The sequence below is a fragment of the Vipera berus genome (assembly GCF_964194415.1).
Source record: "Vipera berus genome assembly, chromosome: Z".
NCBI classification, from domain to species: Eukaryota; Metazoa; Chordata; class Lepidosauria; order Squamata; family Viperidae; genus Vipera; species Vipera berus.
Window position 1 is genome coordinate 10,864,162 of NC_138205.1, and position 22,627 is coordinate 10,886,788.

Consider the following 22,627-nt stretch of genomic DNA (forward strand, 5'->3'; position numbering starts at 1 on the left):
TTAGGGCCACCTTTGTAGAATTTTGGCCACTGCCTTGTGGATATCCTTATTCCGTAGGGTGTAAATGATAGGGTTGATTAAGGGAGTGACCACAGTATAAAAGACAGCAATTTGCTTGTTATAATTGGAAGCTGACTCAGACTTTTGTTTCAGATACATAGAGATGAGGGTGCCATAGAACAAGGTGACCACTGCCAAATGGGAGGCACACGTAGAGAAAGCCTTGTGCCAACTAGCAGTTGACCTCATCTGAAACACCATGAGCAGGATAAGTGCGTAGGAGGTCAAGACAACTATAAGGGGACCAAGGATAACCAGGACCGATGTCCAAAACAGAATGATTTCTGTTACATTGGTGTCACCACATGCAAGTTTTACTACTAAAGGGAGCTCACAGAAAAAGTGGTTGATTTGGTTGGAGCCGCAGAAAGTGTGCTGAAAAGTCAATGTTATATTGATAGCTGCAATTAGGAAACAAATTGCCCAGGAAACAGTAGTTAGCATCCATCGATGCCTCTTGTCCATAGTTATAGCATAGGTCAAGGGATGACAGATAGCCAAGTAGCGGTCATAGGCCATGACAGCCAGCAGAAAGCATTCTGTGCCACCGAAGGTTGTGCTTATATACACCTGGATTGCACAACGGATAAAGGAGATGGTTCCACTACCTGATAGGAGATGAGCCAACATTTGGGGCACAGTGCTGGTGGTGTAACAGATCTCCAGGAAAGAGAAGTGACTCAGAAAGAAGTACATTGGAGTGTGGAGGTTGGAGTTGCACTGAACCAGCATGATGACTGCCAGATTCCCCAAAAGAGTAAGAGAATAAATGAGGAGGATTGTGGCAAAGAGTATCATCCGGGTTTTGTGGTGAGCAGAAAGGCCCAACAAAAGGAACTCCCTAACAGAGGTGAGATTCTCAGTCTCCATTCTGATTCCTACCTACACAAAAAAATACAATAAGAAGAAACAGTGACTGTGAAACAGACCTAGCAAAAGATCAATCTTAGGTACATGAAAAGCCATTTTGAGACCCCAGATGTACTCTCAGTTCATGCAGAAGACAAAATTTCTTGAATAACAAACATTCTATTACTCCAAAGAGTTTAAAGTAAAGGTAAAGGTTCCCCCGTGCTAGTCGTTTCCGACTCTAGGGGCCGGTGCTCATCTCCGTTTCAAAGCCGAAGAGCCAGCACTTGTCCGAGGACGTCTCCGTGGTCATGTGGCCGGCATGACTAGATGCCAAAGGCGCACGGAACGCTGTTACCTTCCCACCGTAGTGGTCCCTATTTTTCTACTTGCATTTTTTACGTGCTTTCGAACTGCTAGGTTGGCAGAAGCTGGGACGAGTAACAGGCGCTCACTCTGTTACGCGGCACTGGGGATTCGACCCGCCAAACTGCCGACCTTCTGTTCGACAAGCTCAGCGTCTTAACCCACTGAGCCACCGCGTCCCTTACAAAGAGTTTACCTGGGCACAAAAGTCAGAAAATTATTCTTAGTAAGAAATATATTACCTAGCTTATTACAAAGCTTATTTAATTGATTCACAAATGAATCAAACTTCCCCTTTACCACAATTAAATTTCCCTTATTAATTACAATGTAACTTTTTTAGTTTAATTTGCTTCTTAATATGATGGACTCTTATGGAAAATTATTGGATGGATAGTAACATCAGAAGATAATTCTGCCATGGTTCATTCTAAGGAACTATTGAATCACTAAAAATCCACCTCAGGTTTCCTGCCTGAGCAGGGGGTTGGACTAGAAGACCTCCAAGGTCCCTTCCAACTGTGCTATTCTCTTCTGTTCTGTACTCTACTCAGATTCAAGAAACTGACCTCTATTCTATTTTTTTTTGTTTTGTTTTCTTTCGTTTTTATAGTATTGGGGGGGAAAGGCCCATTCTTTTATCTCCTAAATAACTGGACAGAAAATGATCCACGTCCAGATTTATGTGCTAATGCTGACCACCGATACTGCACAGTACTCAGGAAAAGTAAAAATAAAAATAAAAAAAAACCCACAAGATTCCCCGTAGAAAAGAAGCTTGGATTTGTTTTATCCCCTCAGCTGAATGGTTTTCAATTATTGGCTTTTTGACGGCACTTACATGGAGTGATGACCGACTCAGACCTTCTCGGTTATTTCCTCTTTTGTGGAGAAGCGGGTAGCTTTCTCTCGAAGAAGAAGCCACTGCAGATGGCCGCGCCGGCCGCGTCTTCCCGCCTTTTGGGCGTTTATCAAGCTCATAGACCTGGTGCCGACACGGCTTGGCACCTGGAAGCCGGAGAAGCGAGCCGGAGGACGAGCCTTGGCCCCTTCTTTGTCTCGCAGGCTGGATTGAGCGCAAAAAAGTCGGAGGACTTAGAAGCTGGGCTGCCTTTGCTGCCGACGGCTTGTGCGGTCACCGCGGCCGGAGAGCACCGCGCGAGCGGCTGAAGGGACGAAGCGAGGGTGGAGGAGAGGCCGGCGGCTTCGTTAAACTATTATGAGCGGCCGGTTCTGTTCGCCGCCGCGCTGGTTGCTTCTGGGGGTGCGGGCGGTGTGTGTGTGTGCTGCCGCCAGCTTGTAACACTTCTCTTAACTCTTAGACTCTACTTACATCTGGCCGCACGAGAGTCCCTTTGGCTGCCTCTGCAGTCCTTTTATTTTTATTTTTATTTTTGCTGCCTGTATCTCTCGACTTCTTTGGACTGTAGCACTTGCTACTAAAGTCTGTTGTTGCTGCTGTGCTAGAAACTGAATGAATGAACCTTTATTGTCGAAGTACAACCATGTATACATTGAGATTGGCTGAGCCTCCCTTCGTGCCCACCACCACCACAACTCACAGTGACAACAAACCCTTGTTACACCATGTGAGCTGATTGCACAACACACCGGCCTCGTACATAAAAGTATAGAATTATTTCCCGTTCAAGAGCCTGACAGCCCATGGATAGAAGCTGTTCTTCAGCCTGTTGGTACGGCTGGCTATAGTCCTGTATCTCCTACCCGATGGTAGGAGAGTAAAGAGATACCGTCCAGGGTGTGAGTCGTCCCTGAGAATTTTCCTCACTCTTCCAAGGCAATGAGCCCTGGCGATGTCATCCAGTGGTGTCAGGGGACATCCCACAATGTCTTGTGCTGTGCTCACCACCCTCTGTAATACTTTCCTATCCACGGCTGTCAGACCTGCATACCAAACCACAATACAGTACGAGAGGATGCTCTCTATAGTAGACTGGTAAAAGAGGTCATTAGCCGTTGTTGTTCTACCCTGTTCTTCCGCAAGACTGTGAGAAAGTGGAGTCTCTGAATTACATTTCAGCAACCTCTTTACCTGAGACGCTTATTGGGACTATGGAAATTTAGAAGGGGTGGTGGTGGTTAGGCCGAGGAGTGGGGGAGAGAGAAAGTAGCAGTAGAGTAGCAGAACTACTCTGGGCTATGGAGTCCCTTCTTCTTTCCCTCAGCCAGTTCTAAACGAAAACATCTCTTCCTTACTTTTCTGATTGTAGAGGTTTTCCCACTGAGTAATAATTCTCTTTGGGATGAGAGTTGGGGGTGGTATTAGTTAAGTTAGGTGTGTGGAAGGGATCCCCCAAAGTGAGCTGCCCTCAGCCCTTTTTAACTATCCAAAAATCCCTCAAGGCTTAGTTATTTCCTCAGGCTTGGGGACCTCAGGCAATTTCTGAAGTATTGACAGGGCTCCAGGGTAATTAATACCTAATTCTTCACCTAATATATTTCTTTTTAATTATTTTTTAAGTTTTTTTCTTTTATAATGTAAAAGTTTTGTAATCATAATTGTCCATTTTTTTACCCTTAGTTCCATGGCACCACAATCTGAGATGGGTGACCAAATAAAAATGATGTACCGTATTTTCCAGCGTATAAGATGACTGGGCGTATAAGACGAAACCCCCCCCCCCCCAACTTTTGAGATGATTTTCAAGATTTTTCGTCTTATACGCCGGAAAATCAGCGAGCCCGAGAAGGCACGCCCTCCCCTTTCACTGTGGAGGAAGCAGGGCAGGCTGGCGTCTGGCGGGAGCTGGCAGGGCAGTCCTGCGCACGCGCATGCTCCCCGGCTCCTAAGGAGTCCTCGGGGAGCCATGGCAGGCGCCTCACGCTCTTCCCTCTTGAGGCAGCATCGGCGGAGCCATCCAACGTCGGGCGGGAGCCGGCAGGGCAGTCCTGCGCACGCGCGCGCTCCCCGGCTGTTAAGGAGCAATCCTTAGCAGTCGAGGAGCGCGCGTGTGTGCAGGACTGCCCTGCCGGCTCCCGCTCGACGCCCGATGGCTCCGCCGATGCTGCTTCAAGAGGGAAGAGCGTGAGGCACCTGCCATGGCTCCCTGAGGACTCCTTAGGAGCCGGGGAGCGCGCGCGTGCGCAGGACTGCCCTGTCGGCTCCCGCCAGACACCAGCCTGCCCTGCTTCCTCCACAGTGAGAGGGGAAGGCGTGCCTTCCCGGGCTCGCTAATTTGCAGCCAAGCCGGAGCCGAAAGGGGCTTTTCCTTCCACCCACCCTTTGGAATAGACGCAAGAGCTCCTGGGGTCTGGCGTTTGCAAGGGGGAGGGGAAGGGGCTGAGAGGCTCTTGGGGGTGGGAAGGGAGAGTCACGTTGGAGGGGGGACTGGACTAAGGAGGCTTGAAGTTGCTTTGCAAGAACGGGGGCGCTCGATTGATTTATGCACTATTTTCCGGCGTATAAGACGACCCCCCAACTTTTGAGATGATTTTCATGGGTTAAAAAGTCATCTTATACACCGGAAAATATGGTATGTATGTATGTATGTTCTGTCACAGTGCAAATTCCATGCTTTTTCTATCTGCCTTGTCATGTTGCACATGCTTAAACAATTCCATCTCGTTGCATACATCTACTCTTTTGCATTGTGTACCTTTTAACAGTTTACCTGGGAAATGGATGAGTTTTGCTAAACGTGCTGCCCAGAGTCACTTGATAGAGAGATGGACATCATACAAATTTCATATATAAATAAACAAGTAAGCTCTTGCTTAGGGGTGTGTCCTAAACAATGCCTGAACTGTTGGGGAAAAAGTCTAAAAGGGAATCTAACCAAATAGATAGCTAGAATTGTGTCAACTTGTCTTTGAGAACTTGAAACAAATACTTGTGTTTTCATGATTCAAAAGATAAATATTGAGGAGAAATATTCTCCCTTGTCATTAACTGTCCCATTTTGACTCCCTTCTGTAGGGAAATCTGAGAAGCTTCAAGATGAGATGAAGACAAACAATATCAACTATTCCAAAAAAAAAACCCATATACAGAACAGAAGGAGGAAGATGAAGCTGCTTTTAATGGGAAGAAGATTCCTAAAAAATTGCAAAAGAAAATGAAATAAACTACCAACCTTGTGCAACCAACAATGATGGGATGGACTAATGTGTCCTACAACAGTTTTGCATCCATTAAGCAATAATCTGATATCTAAATCAATTTCAAAATTTGGGATGCCAATTTTGATTGGAATTTTGCTCCAAATAGAGAGTTTTTAAGTGGAAGGGCATTCCTGTTTTTAACTCTGTTCAACAGTTCTCTAGGTCTTGTGTCATACTTTAAATGTAATTTTTTTTAATGCCATTTATATCCTGCCCTTCTCCAAAGACTCAGGGCGGCTTACAATCTAAGAAGCACAAATCAATGTGCTTAGCAATAGCCTTCATTCTATGTATACGCCTGCTTATTAGGGCTTTAATTGATTAATTTAATTTAAATTTAATTGAATTTAAATGTAATGTAATTGACATTAACAGAGAATCATTCTCAGAAGGGACAAAGTGCTTCCAAAATGGGTTTGGAGCCCTTTCACTTTATGTTGACTATGATATAATCTGTAAATTAATATTAAGCTATTTTTGTCTTAGCAATTGGAAGACATGAACACTATGTCTGTCCTTCTACAAACTGAAGTAAAACTTTATGAAGTTCTTATTAGTTAAGATTCTTCTCTTGCTCTCAGTTATTACAAACATCTGTATCTTTTGCTACTATGCTAAAGGTAATCTCTGCTAAGATGGCAAAAACATGTTTTGTTCAAAGTTTCCCAGCTTTATGTAATTATTTCAACTTCACCTCTAAATCCTGGGGGATGGCTGAGCCATTAGCTCAAATAGAATTATATTTAATGAAAGAGAATGTTGGAGCAGGGAAATTGGCTTAGAAAGAAATGTTGTTCTTAAAGGTGATGACATTTGCAGTATTGGTTATTGTACCTTTACCACGAGTGGTGTGCAGGATTGGCAGGGCTAAATGCAGCACCAGTGACCCTCTGCCATTTCTTCACAAGCAATATCAGTCAGGAGACCTCATTGTTATGAACATGCTCTCTCAGATCTATGTCTTCCACACAATGATAGACTTCAGCAAACCTCCCTCTAAGGATCTCTTTCAGGATACTGTGTAAGATTTTATACAGAGAAAACAAGTTAATTTGAACTTGGAAGTCTTATAATATTCATGTTAGCCTTATTTGGAATGACTGACATCATGTTTTCTTTGCTGGATCTTGATCCTCCCAGTCTTTTTTTTTTTCATTTATTATATCCTTTTAATAATATATATATTGTACAATAATAGGCAACCAGTTCAATAGCATATTTCAGACTAGCTGCAATTGTTTGATAGCTTATGGGCTAAAGACAGTTGTCCAAGAAAATGTAGAGTATGTTTCTATTTGATATGCATGCTTTGATTGAGGGTTTTTTTTATAGGACTTCCTGAGAGTCCACATCTTAAAATAATTTATACACAGAAAAGAAGGTATCATGTTCTCCTTTGAATTCTTTGTTGATCAACCAAGTTTTTAGATAATAAATTACTGAAGTCTGAAATGTTTATGTGTTTTAAAAAAAAATCTTCTTTTTCAATGATTATCATAATTTTTTACTTTACCTTCATTTGAGCATTAAAAAATTTGCTAGTTTTTACTGGTATTGTGCATGACAAACGAATAAAACTATTATTACAATAGAATACTCTTTGCCTACCCAATTTTTAAAACACCCAAGTTTTTCAAGATAAATTTAGATTCAAATTCAAGTTTTTGATAGATTTCTTTAAAAATCTGCATGGCATCCGGCCCTCTCAATTCCTGGCAAATAGATGGGGAAGAAATGGAGGTAGTGACAGATTTTATTTTCCTGGGCTCCAAGATCACTGCAGATGGGGACTGCAGCCAAGAAATTAAAAGACGCTTGCTCCTCAGGAGGAAAGCCATGGGAAACCTAGACAGCACACTAAAAAGCAGAGACATCACCCTGCCAACAAAAGTGCGTATAGTCAAGGCTATGGTCTTCCCAGTTGCAATGTATGGCAGTGACAGTTGGACCATAAGAAAGGCTGAGCGCCAAAGAATTGAGGCCTTTGAATTCTGGTGCTGGAGAAGACTCCTGCAAGTCCCTTAGACTGCAAGGTGATCAAACCAGTCAGTCCTAGAGGAGATCAACCCTGACTGCTCTTTAGAAGGCCAGATCCTGAAGTTGAAACTCAAATACTTTGGCCACCTAGTGAGAAGGAAGAACTCGCTGGAGAAGAGCCTAATGCTGGGAAAGGTTGAGGGCAAGAGAAGAAGGGGACGACAGAGAATGAGGTGGCTGGATGGAGTCACTGAAGCAGTAGGCGTGAGCTTAAATGGACTCCAGAAGACGGTAGAGGACAGGAAGGCCTGGAGGACCCCATTGTCCATGGGATCGCGATGGGTTGGAGATGACTTTGCAACTAACAACAATAACACAGTGAGCTAAATCATCTTCTGCTTCCCTATTTGCTATACAGCCATCACGCTATATTAGATACCCAAATGACTATCAACAATAGAATCTGTTTTGGAGGTGTTGAAGAAAATGGAGTGACTCTACTCCTGTAAAATGAATCAGCATCCTTTTGAAAATCAATAATAAGTGACTTCTAATTTCTGAAATAATTACCCAGAGTGATGAATATTGGAAGTTTGTTGGGATGAATACCATTTTCATAACCAGTGTTTTTCAAAGGCAAAATCTCAGTTATGACACTTCACATTCAGTTCAAAATAATCACAATGCTATTTTATCACATCCTCCTACATATTAAGTCCTTTCATTTCAGTTGAATGCACAGTAAAAAAAAATGTATTTTCCTTTTCAGGATCATGACTCCAATCTACCAGCACATCTTGGCCTTAGAATTTGCCATCAAGGAAATCAACAGAAATTCTCATATTTTACCCAATCACACTCTTGGTTTACAGATATATAATACCTACTTCATGACAAGTTGGACTTATCGTGCCTCACTGGAGCTTTTCTCTACAAAGAGCCAGTTCATCCCTAACTACAACTGTGAAACACAGCACAAACCAATAGCAGTCATTGGAGGACCTACTGCTGATGTGTGTTTACACATGGCTACCATCCTTTCCCTCTACAAGATGCCACAGGTATGAGCTTTGATGGAGCCCAGACCAAATAAATAACTATCAATGAATTGTTTCCTTATTGTAATGGGTGTGTTTATGCCATAGGAATAAAGAAATTATTTTTGTTATAAAGAGATTTATCTTAACAAAACTGATGACAAGAGAATTCTGCTATAGCATACTAAAGAGTCTAAGGTTATAGCCTTAAGCCTTTCGACCTTTTATTTATTGAAAGACCTGAAGATCAACAAGTGTGCTATGCCTTCCCAAGGATTAATTCACTATCAATGCTTGATTTAAGAAAAGCAATTATTAAAAATATAGAACATTCTGAGAACAATAAAAAGCAAATAAGTATCTTATGGGGGTATCTACTAATTCACGATTTCCAGTGAAGGAAAAGAAAGAAATGGGGGATGAATTCAGGGAATATACTGTATGTTATAGAAAAAGATGGCAATTGGGACAATAGAATTGGAGAAACTGGATTGATTCTAATAGGAATTTCACATCCATAGCATCTAATGTACTCTAAGAGACATTCTTCTATTGTGTGTTGTACTGTAAAATTGGAAAGCCAAACAGGAATTTATAGAAATATCTCTATCATATTTTAAATGGCTAAATAATATCACTACACACTATTTTTTAAAAAGAAAACACAAAAGAATAAGTGCTCTGTCTATTTCCTGTTATTTCTCTTTTCTTTTCTTTTCTTTTTTTTTTTGAAGTTAATATATGGTTCCTCCACTGATAGTAGTACAGAAAAAGAGGCTATTCTCTATCAACAAATGTTCCCAAGTATGGACCATCAATATAAAGGAATCTTTCAATTACTGTTGCATTTCCAATGGACATGGATTGGGATCTTGTCTGTGAATAATAATAGTGGTGATAAGTTTGTACAAGATCTGGTTCCCATGTTTGCCCAGAGAGGGATCTGTTTAGATTTCATTGAAACATTTCCTGTCATTGAATATTCAAATACCATTCTTGAACTGGTGGAAATGGAACTTCAAATGTACACGGTGGTTATGAAAAGCACAGTTAATGTAGTACTGGTTCATGGTGAAATTTATGGAATTATAGTTCTGAGACTTCTTTCCACTAATTTGAAAACTGAAGATGCATCATTATGGAGAAAGGGTAAAATCTGGGTGATGACTGCTGAGATGGATTTCACCTCCCTTCCCTTTCTAAGGAATAGTGACCTAGTCTTCCTCCATGGTGCTCTGTCTTTTGCAATTCACTCAGAGGAGGTGTTAGGATTCCAGCAATTTGTTCAGATGAGGAACCCTATCTTGGAAAAAGAAGACACTTTTATCAAGCTCTTCTGGGAAAGTGCCTTTGAATGTTCCTTCTCCATCTCAGTTATGAATGAACATGAAAATGTAATTCCCTGCACTGGAAAGGAGAAAGTGTTATCTCTTCCTACATCTGTGCTTGAAATGGATATGACTGCCCAAAGCTACAGCATCTACAATGCCATCCATGTGGTGGCACATGCTTTGCATTACTTCTATTCATCAATGGTGGAATACAGAAGTAGAGGACCTGAAGCCAAACTGGAACATCTGGAACAAAAGCTGTGGAAAGTAAATCTTCAAGCCATCCAAATCCGAAACCTAAATGATGATATTTCTTCATTTTTCCAATACTGCACAAATATAATTCTTGCTGCTGTTGTAATGTGCAAAGTCAAATACATGTTTTGTTTATCAGTCTTTTCTGGCATTATACCTAATTTTAAAAGTTCAGGTTTAAAATCTATGTATTCTCTCAACATCTTTTCTAGCCAAGCATGTACCTTTTTCCAATAACTCTTTGCTTTGGCACATGTCCACCAAACATGCTAATAAGTGCCTGACTTATGTTTGCATTTTCAACATCTATCTGACATTTTTGCTAGTCTTGCTGGCGGCAAGTGCCATCTCTAAAATATTTTATATAAATTTATAAGAGGTTGACATTGTCAATTTATAATTTCTTTCCCACAAATTTTACCATTTCTCTAATTCTATATTGTAGCCAAAACTTTTTGGCCATCTTATCATTGTTTCTTTAACTTATTTGCTTTCCATTTTCAAAGTTAATAGAAAATTATACATTTTCTTAATTAGTTTCTCATCAGAAGTTAATAATATCAAACAAAGTTTGCTCCTTGTAAAACCTATACAGTTTAACAGTTTATCATATCTAACTTGCATTTGTAAATGTGCCCACCATTTCTTGTTTAGATTTTAAATTCCCTTCAGAGTTTAGAATATCTCTATATGTCTGGATTTTTTTTCCAAAATCAACTGAATTTGGGTGTACAAATGCTTCCTTTGTTGAAAGCCACCCTGGAATTTTCAGATATATTTTACATTTTATTTTTCCCATGTTGTTAATAATAGCCATTGTCACTCTTAAATTATTTTTAATTTGTCTCTTTGGTTAAAAAAACATTTTGGTCTGAATGTATAAATTCAGTTAAAAATCTTTTCAGTCTGTCTGCTATTATTGAAGTAAAAATTTTATAATCCACATTTAATAATGATATCGGTCTATAATTTTTTATCTGTGTCAAGTCTGAATTTTCTTTTGGTATTAAGGTAATATTTGCTTCTGTCTATGTATTTGGGAGTTTAGCCTCCAACATAAGTTCATTGCACACATCCTTCAACAGTTCACTTAATATATCTTGTAAAGATTTATATAGCTCCACCAGTAGTCCATCTGGCCCTGGTGTTTTCTCTTTTTTTGTCTTCTTATAGCCTCTGTTATCTCCATCATTGTTATTTTTTCCTCTAGCATAGTTTTAAAAGTTTCTGAAATTTTTGGAAGATATTGAATCATTTTCTCCCTTGGAATTTCTTCTATATCATACAGTTTCTTATAGTATTCTTTAATTATTTTTTTATTTCTTCATTCTTAAATTGTAGGCAACCTTTTCCATCTACTAAATTTATTTATTTATTTATTTATTATTTAAACTTGTATACCGCCCTATTCCTATGGGACTCAGGGCGGTTTACAGGGAAAAATTAAAAATACATACATACAAAGTTAAAATCGATTAAAACTAAAATTAAATTAAGTCCCTGAATTTAAACTAAAACCCCATTAATAAATAATTAAAACCCCTCAGTCTGGGCCAGACAGCTCAAAAAGCCAAGTTTTCAAATCCCTGTGAAATGAGCGAAGGTCGGGGGCAGTCCTAAGCTCTGTGGGAAGATGGTTCCAAAGGGCCGGTGCACCCACAGAGAATGCCCTTCCCCTGGGGATAACCCGCTGGCATTCCTTGACCGGCAGTACCCTAAGAAGGCCCTCCCTGTGGGAGCGCACGGGACGATGGGAAGTTGATGCCAGCAGCAGGTGTTCCCTTAGATAATCTGGACCCAAGCCATTGAGAGCTTTATAGGTCATTACCAGCACCTTGAATTTCACCCAGAGGGCAACCGGAAGCCAATGCAGCTCACGGAGAAGAGGTGTTACATGGGAGTATTGGGAAACTCCCATAACAACTCGCGCAGCTGCATTCTGCACCAGTTGAAGCCTCCAAGTGGTCCTCAAGGGCAGCCCCATGTAGAGAGCGTTGCAGTAGTCTAGCTGGGAGATCACGAGCGCATGGGTGACTGTGCATAGGGCATCTCGGTCCAGATAGGGCTGCAACTGGTGCACCAGATGAAGCTGGGCAAAAGCCCCCCTGGTCACGGCTCCTATATGGTCTTCAAAATTGAGCCGTGAATCCAAGAGGACGCCCAAGTTGTGAGCCCTATCTACGGGGGGTAACACCTCACCCCCCATCATTAGTGGTGGAACAACCTGGTTTATCCGAGATGCCGGTATGTACAGCCACTCAGTCTTGGCAGGATTGAGACGAAGCCTGTTTCTCCCCATCCAAACCCGGACCGCTTCCAGGCAATGGGACATCACGTCGAGTGCATCACTGGGTTGGTTCGGGGTGGAGAGAAAAAGTTGGGTATCATCAGCGTACTGATGATACCCCACCCCGAAACCACAAATGAGGTCGCCCAGCAGTTTCATGTAGATGTTGAACAGGAGGGGAAAGAGAACCGACCCCTGGGGGACTCCACAAACGAGAGACCTTGGGGCAGACCTCTGCCCTCCCGTCAACACCAACTGCGAGCGGCCCAGGAGGTAGGAGGAGAACCACCATAGAACAGTGCCTCCCACTCCTAACCCCCTGAGACGCCGCAGTAGGATACCATGGTCGATGGTATCGAAAGCCGCTGAGAGATCTAAAAGGACTAGGACAGAGGAACATCCCCTGTCCCGAGCCCGCCAGAGATCATTCACCAGTGCGACCAATGCCGTCTCCGTGCTGTACCCGGGCCTGAAACCCGATTGGTACGGGTCAAGATAATCCGTTTCCTCCAGGAACAGAGGGAACTGATGCGCCACCACACTCTCAACAACCTTCACCAAAAAGTGAAGGTTGGAGACCGGACGATAGTTATTTAAAACAGCCGGATCCAGGGCAGGCTTCTTGAGGAGGGGCCTCACCACCGCCTCCTTCAAAGCAGTGGGAAAGGTACCCTCCTTCAAGGAAGCAGATATTACTGCTTGGAACCAGCCTCCTGTCTCCTCCCGGGCCACATAGACCAGCCAGGAGGGGCACGGGTCCAGTAAACAGGTGGTGGAACTCAGTCTCCTCATGATCCTGTCCACGTCATCGGGGGAAACAGGGTTGAACTCAGTCCAGGTAACATGCTCAAGACCGCTTGATTCCTCCATTCCAGACTCTGCCCAGTCAGAGTCCAAACCAGTCTGGATCTGAGCGATTTTATCCACCAGATGATGACTAAACTCCTCAGCCCATCCCTGTAAGGGTTCCTCCCTCGTCTCCCGATTAAGGAGAGAGCGAGTCACCCTAAACAGGGTGGCTGGGCGATTATCTGTGGACGCGATGAGGGCAGCGAAGTAATTAGACTTCGCCGTCCTCATCGCAGCGAGGTAAGACCTTGTAAAGGCTCTTAGTCGCAATCTGTCAGATTCAGACCGGGTGGACCTCCAACCGCTCTCTAGACCCCGTCTCCAATGCTTCATCTCCCGGAGCTCCACAGAAAACCATGGGGCCCAATGGGATCTGTGCCAAGTCTGGGGTTGCAAGGGTACAACACGGTCGAGTGCCTCAGTGGCCGCCCTTTCCCAGGCATCCAACAAGGCATCGACCGGGCTGTGAGTGAGGGAGACAGGTAAGGACCCAAGCGCCATCTGGAACTGTTCTGGGTCCATTAAGCGCCTGGGACGGAACCACCTGGTCGGTTCCACAGCCCAGCAGCGGGGGGTGGCACAATGGAAGATCAGCCGCAGGAGATAATGATCGGACCATGACAGGGGGACAGCAGTTTGTGAGCCCCCTCCCAAATCATCCAACCATTGTCCAGATAGAAAGACCAGGTCAAGGGTGTGACCCGCCCCATGAGTCGGGCCCTGAATTACTTGGGTCATGTCCATGGCCGTCATGGAAGCCATGAACTCCCGAGCTAACTCTGACGACCCTCCCAGGGAAGGCAGGTTGAAGTCACCCAGAACTATAAGTCTGGGAAACTCCACTGCCAACCCTGAGAGGGTGTCGATTATTTATCAGTTTCTTCTTTTGTTTTTTTTAAGTTTGTAAGCTAACCATCTTCCTGTTTTGTTTGCATTTTCAAAAAAGTTTATTTGCTATGCCAATTTTTCTGAATCCAGCAAATTTATGTTTTATTGTTTCCATTTCTCTTTTCAGAATCTTCTTTTGTGGATTCATTTGCAGTTTTGATTCTAATTTTTTCAAATTCTTCCCTTAATAATATGTATTGTTGTCATTTCTATTTATTTATTTATTGCCATGTATGTTATAGCTATACCTCTAAAATATGCTTTGGCTGTATCCCATACGTTTTGTAGTGTTGTATCTTCTTTTTTGTTTTCTTTAAAGAAAAACTCCATTTCTTTTGTTTCAAGTTTCAAGTTTTATTTAATTTATATACCGCCCTTCTCCTTGGTAGGGACTCAGGGCGGTTCACAGGGCATATATAAAAAAGACAATACAAAAATTAAAAAAGATTAAACCCATGCCCAGTTAAAAAACAGTAATACAAATCTAAAACGACAAATTAAAACCCATAATCCCCCGTCAGGCCAGACCAGCCATTTCAAATAGGTGGGTCTTCAGGCCCCGACGGAAAGTTCGGAGGTCTGATGCCGTCCGGAGCTCCACCGGCAGTTGGTTCCATAATGCCGGAGCGCCCACAGAGAAGGCCCTCCCCCTGGGGGCCACCAGTCGGCATTCCTTGACTGGCGGCACCCTGAGGAGGCCTTCTCTGTGGGAACGCACAGGGCGGAGGGGAGTTGATGCCGGCAGCAGGTGGTCCCTGAGGTATCCCGGACCCATGCCATGTAAGGACTTAAAGATCGTAACCAAAACCTTGAACCTCACCCGAAAGACAACTGGTAACCAATGCAGCTCGCGGAGCAAAGGTGTAACATGGGAGTACCGGGAAACTCCCAAGACAACTCTCGCGGCCGCATTCTGTACCAGTTGGAGCCTCCGAGTGGTCTTCAAGGGAAGCCCCATGTAGAGAGCATTACAGTAGTCAAGGCGAGAGGTCACGAGCGCATGAGTGACCGTACACAGGGCATCCCGGTTCAGATAGGGTCGCAACTGGCGCACCAGGCGAACCTGGGCGAAAGCCCCCCTAGTCACGGCCACTATATGATCTTCCAGGGTGAGCCGTGAATCTAGGAGGACTCCCAAGTTGCGAGCCCTATCCACGGGGGGTAAGAGCTTGTTGCTAATTCTATAAATTCTTTTTCTTTTAATATGGATTGATTCAAAGTTCATCTTAATTTTTTTTTTGGTATTCCTCTCCATGTCATTTTTAAGGGGTTGTGGTCTGCCCATGTACTTGGTTCTATCTCAATCTCCTGTATTGTTGTTGTTGTTGTTGTTAGTTGCGAAGTCGTGTCCGACCCATCGCGACCCTATGGACAATGTTCCTCCAGGCCTTCCTGTCCTCTACCATCTTCTGGAGTCCATCTAGGCTCATGCCTACTGCTTCAGTGACTCCATCCAGTCACCTCATTCTCTGTCGTCCCCTTCTTCTATTGCCCTCAATCTTTCCCAGCATTAGGCTCTTCTCCAGTGAGTCCTTCCTTCTCATTAGGTGGCCAAAGTATTTGAGTTTTAGCTTCAGGATCTGGCCTTCTAAAGAGCAGTCAGGGTTGATCTCCTCTAGGACTGACCGGTTTGATCGCCTTGCAGTCCAAGGGACTCGCAGGAGTCTTCTCCAGCACCAGAGTTCAAAGGCTTCAATTCTTTGGCGCTCAGCCTTTCTTATGGTCCAGCTTTCACTGCCATACATTGCAACTGGGAATCTCCTGTATACTTGTCCTCAATTCAGATGACTTCCAAATCGTGTCAATTCTGGACCAGGATTTGTGACTATTTGAATAAAATGTATATTGTAATTTTCCTGGATTAATTTCCCTCCAGACATCTTGTACCCCAATTTACTCTGTCATATTAAAAAAATCTTGGTAATCTTTTTCTTCCACTTTTTCCTGTTTTGCTACTTTTATTGGATTGAAATCTACTACTAGGCAAATATTTTGATACCCCATTTCTGTTATTTTTCTATGGAGATTTTGATAAAATTCTTCCTGTTATTATTTGGTGCATATATTGCTACCAACGTTTGTTTTTGATGTAGAAATATTTCTACCATCACAATTCTTCCTTCTTCATCTGAATAAATCATTTTAGAGTCTATTGTCTCTTTAATATATACAGTTACACCTCTTTTTTTCTGCTGCGCTGATGCATGGTAAAGTTTCCCAATTTGGGGGTATTCCAACAGTTTGTAATATTGTCTTTTAATATATGTCTCTTGCAAACAAATTATATATACGTTTAATTTCTGTAAAAAAATTTAAAAAAATTCTTTTTGATGGGGAATTCAGTCCATTTATATTCACTGAAAAAAATCCATTTTCTTTCTCCATTTCAATTACTTATATTTAGGTCTTGTTGATCTCATAGTCCTCTGTTCTCTGGCTATTCCCTCACTCCCTTGATCAAGTTTGTCTGTCACCTTGAACTATATCATCTCTGGTTGTCTCTCTGTCACTCTCTCTGTCTCTCTCTCTCTTCCCATTTAGCTTAACCGATTTATGAGACAAGTCTCGTTTAATAATACTATTGGACAAAAAATTTCTTTCAACCAAAATGGAAAATTGGATACTGGCTTTGATATTGTGAATTGGATCACATTCCCAAATCTATCTTTTCTGAGAGTCAGAGTTGGAAGGATTAAACCCATTGGTTCCCAAGAAGCGTTGTTCACCATTGATGAAGATGATATTGTATGGCCAAGGAGATTTAACCAGGTATGTCCAGTTTGATTTTGGCTTGTAGACAAATATCTTTCTGTAGTCCCTCAGGTTGTCTTAGAACAAAATCCCATAAAAAAACTAGATTCAGGTAAAAATATTTGAAATACTCCAAGATTCCTAAGTGTTCTCTGCACATATCTGGAGACCACCTGATGAATCCTTGTATGTATATGTAAGTTAAATCTGTGAATATGTAAGTTAAATCTGTGAATGGAGCTATGGGAGTATTGAAGAACTGATATTTCATGTCATATTGAATGAGTCTGTTTTCCCATTCAGCAAGACTCATCCAGATGTTCAAAAGGAAGGATGAGCCAAAAGATTTGGATTTTGTAGAACAATCAAAGGTAATAATGGTCTATCTAGCTTTCAAACATACCTAACTACCTTAACCTAATTTAGCTACCTAACTATCTTATCCTTATTTAATGCTATATAATGCTGGATGGTTGTATGGCTGAGTATTTTCTCCAATTGAAATAATCCTTTCTTGTGAATAAAGTAAGACAGAAACTTAACCATATATGAGGAAAGAGAATGAAGTCCAAGGATAGTCCTTAGCATCGTATTACAATTTAGTAGAAATTTGTCAAAGATAACATTCTCTCCTTTCCTTCATAAACAGGTCCAACCTCTATCTTTGTGCAATAGCAGGTGCCATTCAGGTTCCAGTAGGAGCAAGATAGAAGGGAAGCCATTTTGTTGCTATGATTGCCTAAGATGTCCACGTGGGAAGATTTCAAAAGAAGAAGGTGAGTTCTGGTATATGTTATCCTAGAAAATATACTTAAATATAATTATAAGTTACAACAGCAATAATGGTTTGCTAAATAAAAGACTTAGGAGGTGAGGGCTTGGCAGCACAAACAAACAGCCAACAATTTAATAGCCAGCCACCAACACTTAAATGAACATCTAAAAATCGACATATAACAGGCACCATATAAATACCACACACACAAAAAAAAAACAGCCCAAAGTACACTCTGCTAGAGAGAAGGTCTCTGAAGATGGGCTCCAACATGAGTCCAAAAGCTCAGAAGACGAAACATCTGGACCAAACCAGATTGGATCTTGCAATAAAAGATTTAGACTAATGGCCTAGATTAATGCTTCCACTTGACAGATGGATAGGAACTTGACTAGCATTCAGTTTATGGAATGATTTCAATAATGATACCAAGTAGTGAGTCTTAAAGCAAAGGGTTGTTCAATTCATAAGCCTACCCATGTATTTGATTTTCACATGTTGTACATCAACTCCTTTTTTTTCAAAGAAAGAATATAGTCCTCAGTTTTCAACACAATTTGTAAATTGTAAATTTATTTTCTAGACATGAATGACTGTTCTCAATGTCCAGAAGATCAATATGCAAATGTGAACCAGGATTTGTGTCTAGCAAAAATTGCAACATTTTTGATGTATGAAGAAACTTTGGGGATCATTTTGGCCAGTTCTGCTCTTTTCTGTTCTTCGGTCACAGTTGGAGTCCTTTGGATCTTTATTAAGCATAAGGACACTCCCATAGTCAAAGCCAACAACCGGAATCTCAGCTATGCTCTCCTTATTGCTCTCCTCTTTTCTTTTCTTTCTTGTTTATTATTCCTTGGAAAACCTGGCAAGATGACATGTCTCCTTCGTCAAACTGCCTTTGGTATTATCTTCTCTGTGGCCATTTCCTGTGTGTTGGCGAAGACCATCATTGTAGTTCTGGCTTTCATGGCCACTAAGCCTGGTTCTAAGATAACCAAATGGGTGGGGAGAAGATTGGCCATATGCATCGTGTTGGGCTGTAGCTTAATTCAAGGAATTATTTGCACTATATGGCTGACAACCTCTCCCCCATTCCCAGATGCTGACACAAATTTAGGGGTGGAAGAAATCTTTCTGCAGTGTAATGAAGGTTCAGTCTTCATGTTCTACTGTGTTTTGGGCTATATGGGCTTCCTTGCCATTATTAGCTTTACGGTGGCTTTTCTAGCGAGAAAATTGCCTGATGCTTTCAATGAAGCCAAGTTTATCACCTTTAGTATGTTGCTTTTCTGCAGTGTCTGGTTGTCCTTTGTTCCAACATACCTGAGCACCAAAGGAAAATATATGATTGCAGTAGAGATCTTCTCCATTATTGCTTCTAGTGTTGGGTTACTGATTTGTATTTTTTTCTCTAAATGCTACATCATTCTTTTGAAGCCTGCTCTAAACAACAGAGAACAGCTAAAAAAAACCAAATAAAAACATAAAATTATTTGTCTTATTATTTCCAATTGTCTGTAGGAAAAGAGAATAATTTAATATTCCAATCCAATAACACTAACCTAGAATTATACCCTTTCAAATCATCAGGTGTAATTCAGAATTTATATGAAAAAAATAAACTATTGTCATATACATACCATGTATTTCCTTTCTGTTGATCAGTATTTTTTTTTTAAAAAAATGATTGCAATCTATGGATTATTCTTTCAATTCCTGGCAAATCGATGGGGAAGAAATGGAGGTAGTGACAGATTTTATATTCCTGGGCTCCAAGATCACTGCAGATGGGGACTGTAGCCAAGAAATTAAAAGACGCTTGCTCCTTGGGAGGAAAGCCATGGCAAATCTAGACAGCACACTAAAAAGCAGAGACATCACCCTGTCAACAAAAGTGCGTATAGTCAAGGCTATGGTCTTCCCAGTTGCAATGTATGGCAGTGAAAGCTGGACCATAAGAAAGGCTGAGCACCAAAGAATTGAAGCCTTTGAACTCTGGTGCTGGAGAAGACTCCTGCGAGTCCCTTGGACTGCAAGGCGATCAAACCGGTCAGTCCTAGAGGAGATCAACCCTGACTGCTCTTTAGAAGGCCAGATCCTGAAGCTAAAACTCAAATACTTTGGCCACCTAATGAGAAGGAAGGACTCACTGGAGAAGAGCCTAATGCTGGGAAAGGCTGAGGGCAATGGAAGAAGGGGATGACAGAGAATGAGGTGGCTGGATGGAGTCACTGAAGCATTAGGCGTGAGCTTAAATGGACTCCAGAAGATGGTAGAGGACAGGAAAGCCTGGAGGAACGTTGTCCATAGGGTCGCGATGGGTCGGACACGACTTCGCAACTAACAACAACAACAACAACACAATTAGAGGAAAGTAATTGTCTAAGTGTGACATTGCCAGAGCCCATACTTGGATGTGGAAAACAGGCAACTTTGGGTATGGATCTATCTTAGATATGGCAGAACATATACTACCAGTCTGAATTAATGCCAATGTCAAGGTTCCGATAGACAAGACCAAATAAATCAGAACTCCGGGGCTTGAGATGTTCCTCAAAGAACATGTTTATTGGTTACATAGTATCGGCACTGTCAAAAGTGAAACCAAGTCTTGGGAAACCAATAAAATATTATTACAAAAAAGTGAAACCAAGTCTGAAGTTCTCTGCAAAAATTTAAAATATTACAAAGTTAAACTTCCCACCCCAGTGCTATGCAATTAGCTATATTCCCGAATAGAAGAGTTTGCCAGGCTTTCTAACTATATGCCCCAGCCCCTATCTAACTGACAGAAATAACATTGATTCCCATGGGACAGTAAAATGTTTAGACTAGAAGAAATCCTCCATCCCCTTTCCTATCATGTGGCAACTTAGAATGAAGGAAATGGCTGCAGCCAGGTTCGTTATAGAGTTGACACCCAAATTCCAAGACTCCAAAGAATCTCAACTCATGGTGTAAAACCTCACCTCACATGTCCTTTTGCCCCATTGACACCTGGAATGGAAATACTAGGATTGCAGAGAAGCACACTCAAAGTGTGAACTCTGTGACTTTTTTCTCTAAAAGTCTGGCTAGCACAAGTACACAGATCCCAACTTGATAGAATCTGTGTTGACACATGTCCTCAAATTCACTAGACATATTTCTACTTCCTTCATTTCCTTCTCGCTCCTTCCTTTCTCAGGAAGGGTGGTTGAAATTTTGACTGCAGTATATGAGGAGGAACATGTGGGTGAGTATATACCTTTAAGGAATAGTGTAAGATATTTCTAATCTTATGAATTTATAGAGGATACACACAGAAAAAATGTTCAGAAGAAATCAGCAATATTTGCAATACCATATATCGGAGGAGGAGGAGGAGGAGGAGGAGGAGGAAGTTGCCTATTTTCATGGGAACAAGACTATCAACAAATTGCATGAGAAAATGTCTAAATGAACTACCAACTCTTGTGTAGCCAACAACGATGGCTTGGGATTTAACGCAGGGGGTAGGGCCAGCGCAGCGGCGGGACGACACATCCTTTGGAAGCTCCTGAAGGATTGTCACTTTTCAGCTGTTTGGGGGGGGTCTGTCTGAGTTTCAGACAGATCAGAGCCATCCTGTAGGGATGGTGAAGAAGGGAGGCACAGTTTTGGCAGCACAGGAGGGATCTCAACCTCCTGGAGAGCCGACGGAAGCTTCCCAGACCAGCAGCTGTCAGACAGCCATTGCGAGCCGTCACAAGCCGGGGCAGCCACTTGGAAGATCTTGAAAGTAAGTTTGAAGGACTGCTTGGGTGAGATGACTGAGAAACCTTAAATGCTGGAAACTGGGGGTGGGGAGATAAGAAGAATTTGAAGCCGTGGAGAAGTGGGGAGGGGGAAGCTCCTCTTCCGGAACTGCAGCGGTGGATAACAATGGAAGGCAAAAGAAGACAATGAATCAAATATCTTGGCTGAGAAAACTCTTGAAGCTTAGGAAAAAAATAAGGGAGAGTAAGTGACCTTGAATGACAGCTGCTGGACTCACTGATAAGAAGTTTACAGAGTCTGATTTTAGGTTGGGGAATGGTGGATTGTTTTTTTACTTTGGAGACCATATTTTTGATTTTCTCTTCTTCTGGACTAAGGCACAGAGATTTTGAAACGAACAAAGAGCGTAACCTGTATGGATTAATTTCTTTTTTTTTAAGATATAAGGATATTTGGCTTTTTCCTTCTCTTTTTCTTTCCTTTTCCCCTTGTTCTCACCTTTTCTTGTCACTGAAATTTTTCGTACTCTTTTTTTTGGGGGGAGACCATTTGGATTATAATACCCCATCAACATTTGGATTACAAACTACTGGAGAAAATGAAGAAGACCACAACACACCCAGCAACAGCTGCCCTAATATCAGAGAGTCCGGTGGCAGAGAAGTCACTGGACAATACAATGCAGCAAGATAGATCCAACATGGAATTGAAAAATATGATACTGGCTCTACACACAGACTTCAAAGAAGGGATTGGTAAACTAGAAGAGGACCTAAAAGAGGTCAAAGAACTGATGGAGAAAAATGAACAAAGATTGCAACAAGCTGAAGAAAGAATTGAATTAACAGATAAGAGACTAGAGGAGATTGATAACCGACTTACATTAACAGACAGGAATCAGGAAAAAAATGATCATTGCTTTAGAGATGGATAGAGCTGATTACTGTATTATTTAAGATTCCAAAATGTTGAAGAAGAAAAGGGAGAGAACCTAGCAGATGTAATGGCGGGAATATTAGCAGAAGCATTGGAGGAAAGTAAGGAAAAGATAATTAATGATATAGATGAGATATTTAGAATACATACTAGATATGCAATGAGAAATACTCTCCCCAGAGAGGTGCATATAAGATTTACTAAAAAAGCTTTAAGGGCAGATATACTACAGAAGCTGAGAAATGTTAAAATAAAATTCAAAGGAAGAGAGATAGTGATGTTAAAACAGATCCCAAGAAGAGTGAGAGACCTGAGAAAGGAGTATCAATTTCTGACAAAATGCTTAATTAAAAAAGGGATTAATTTTAGATGGTTAATACGAGAAGGATAATGATAAATTGGC

General features: G+C 41.7%; 2 protein-coding genes across 2 annotated transcripts; one reads left to right on the plus strand and one right to left on the minus strand.

The window, feature by feature from the left end:
- Nucleotides 1-930, minus strand: LOC308678606 (olfactory receptor 5AP2-like; the record flags this gene model as incomplete). Its single annotated transcript, XM_081345832.1, has 1 exon — nucleotides 1-930. One exon carries the CDS (start codon nucleotides 928-930, stop codon nucleotides 1-3), a length of 930 nt encoding a protein of 309 aa, XP_081201958.1.
- A 7,217-nt stretch (nucleotides 931-8,147) lies between these two features.
- LOC308678607 (vomeronasal type-2 receptor 26-like) lies at nucleotides 8,148-20,992 on the plus strand (the record flags this gene model as incomplete). The annotated part of the gene is made up of 6 exons (XM_081345833.1): nucleotides 8,148-8,435; nucleotides 9,146-10,009; nucleotides 16,563-16,790; nucleotides 17,422-17,548; nucleotides 18,131-18,903; nucleotides 20,843-20,992. The coding sequence occupies 6 exons, from the start codon at nucleotides 8,148-8,150 to the stop codon at nucleotides 20,990-20,992; spliced, it is 2,430 nt and encodes an 809-aa protein (XP_081201959.1).
- Between the last annotated feature and the right edge of the window lie 1,635 nt (nucleotides 20,993-22,627).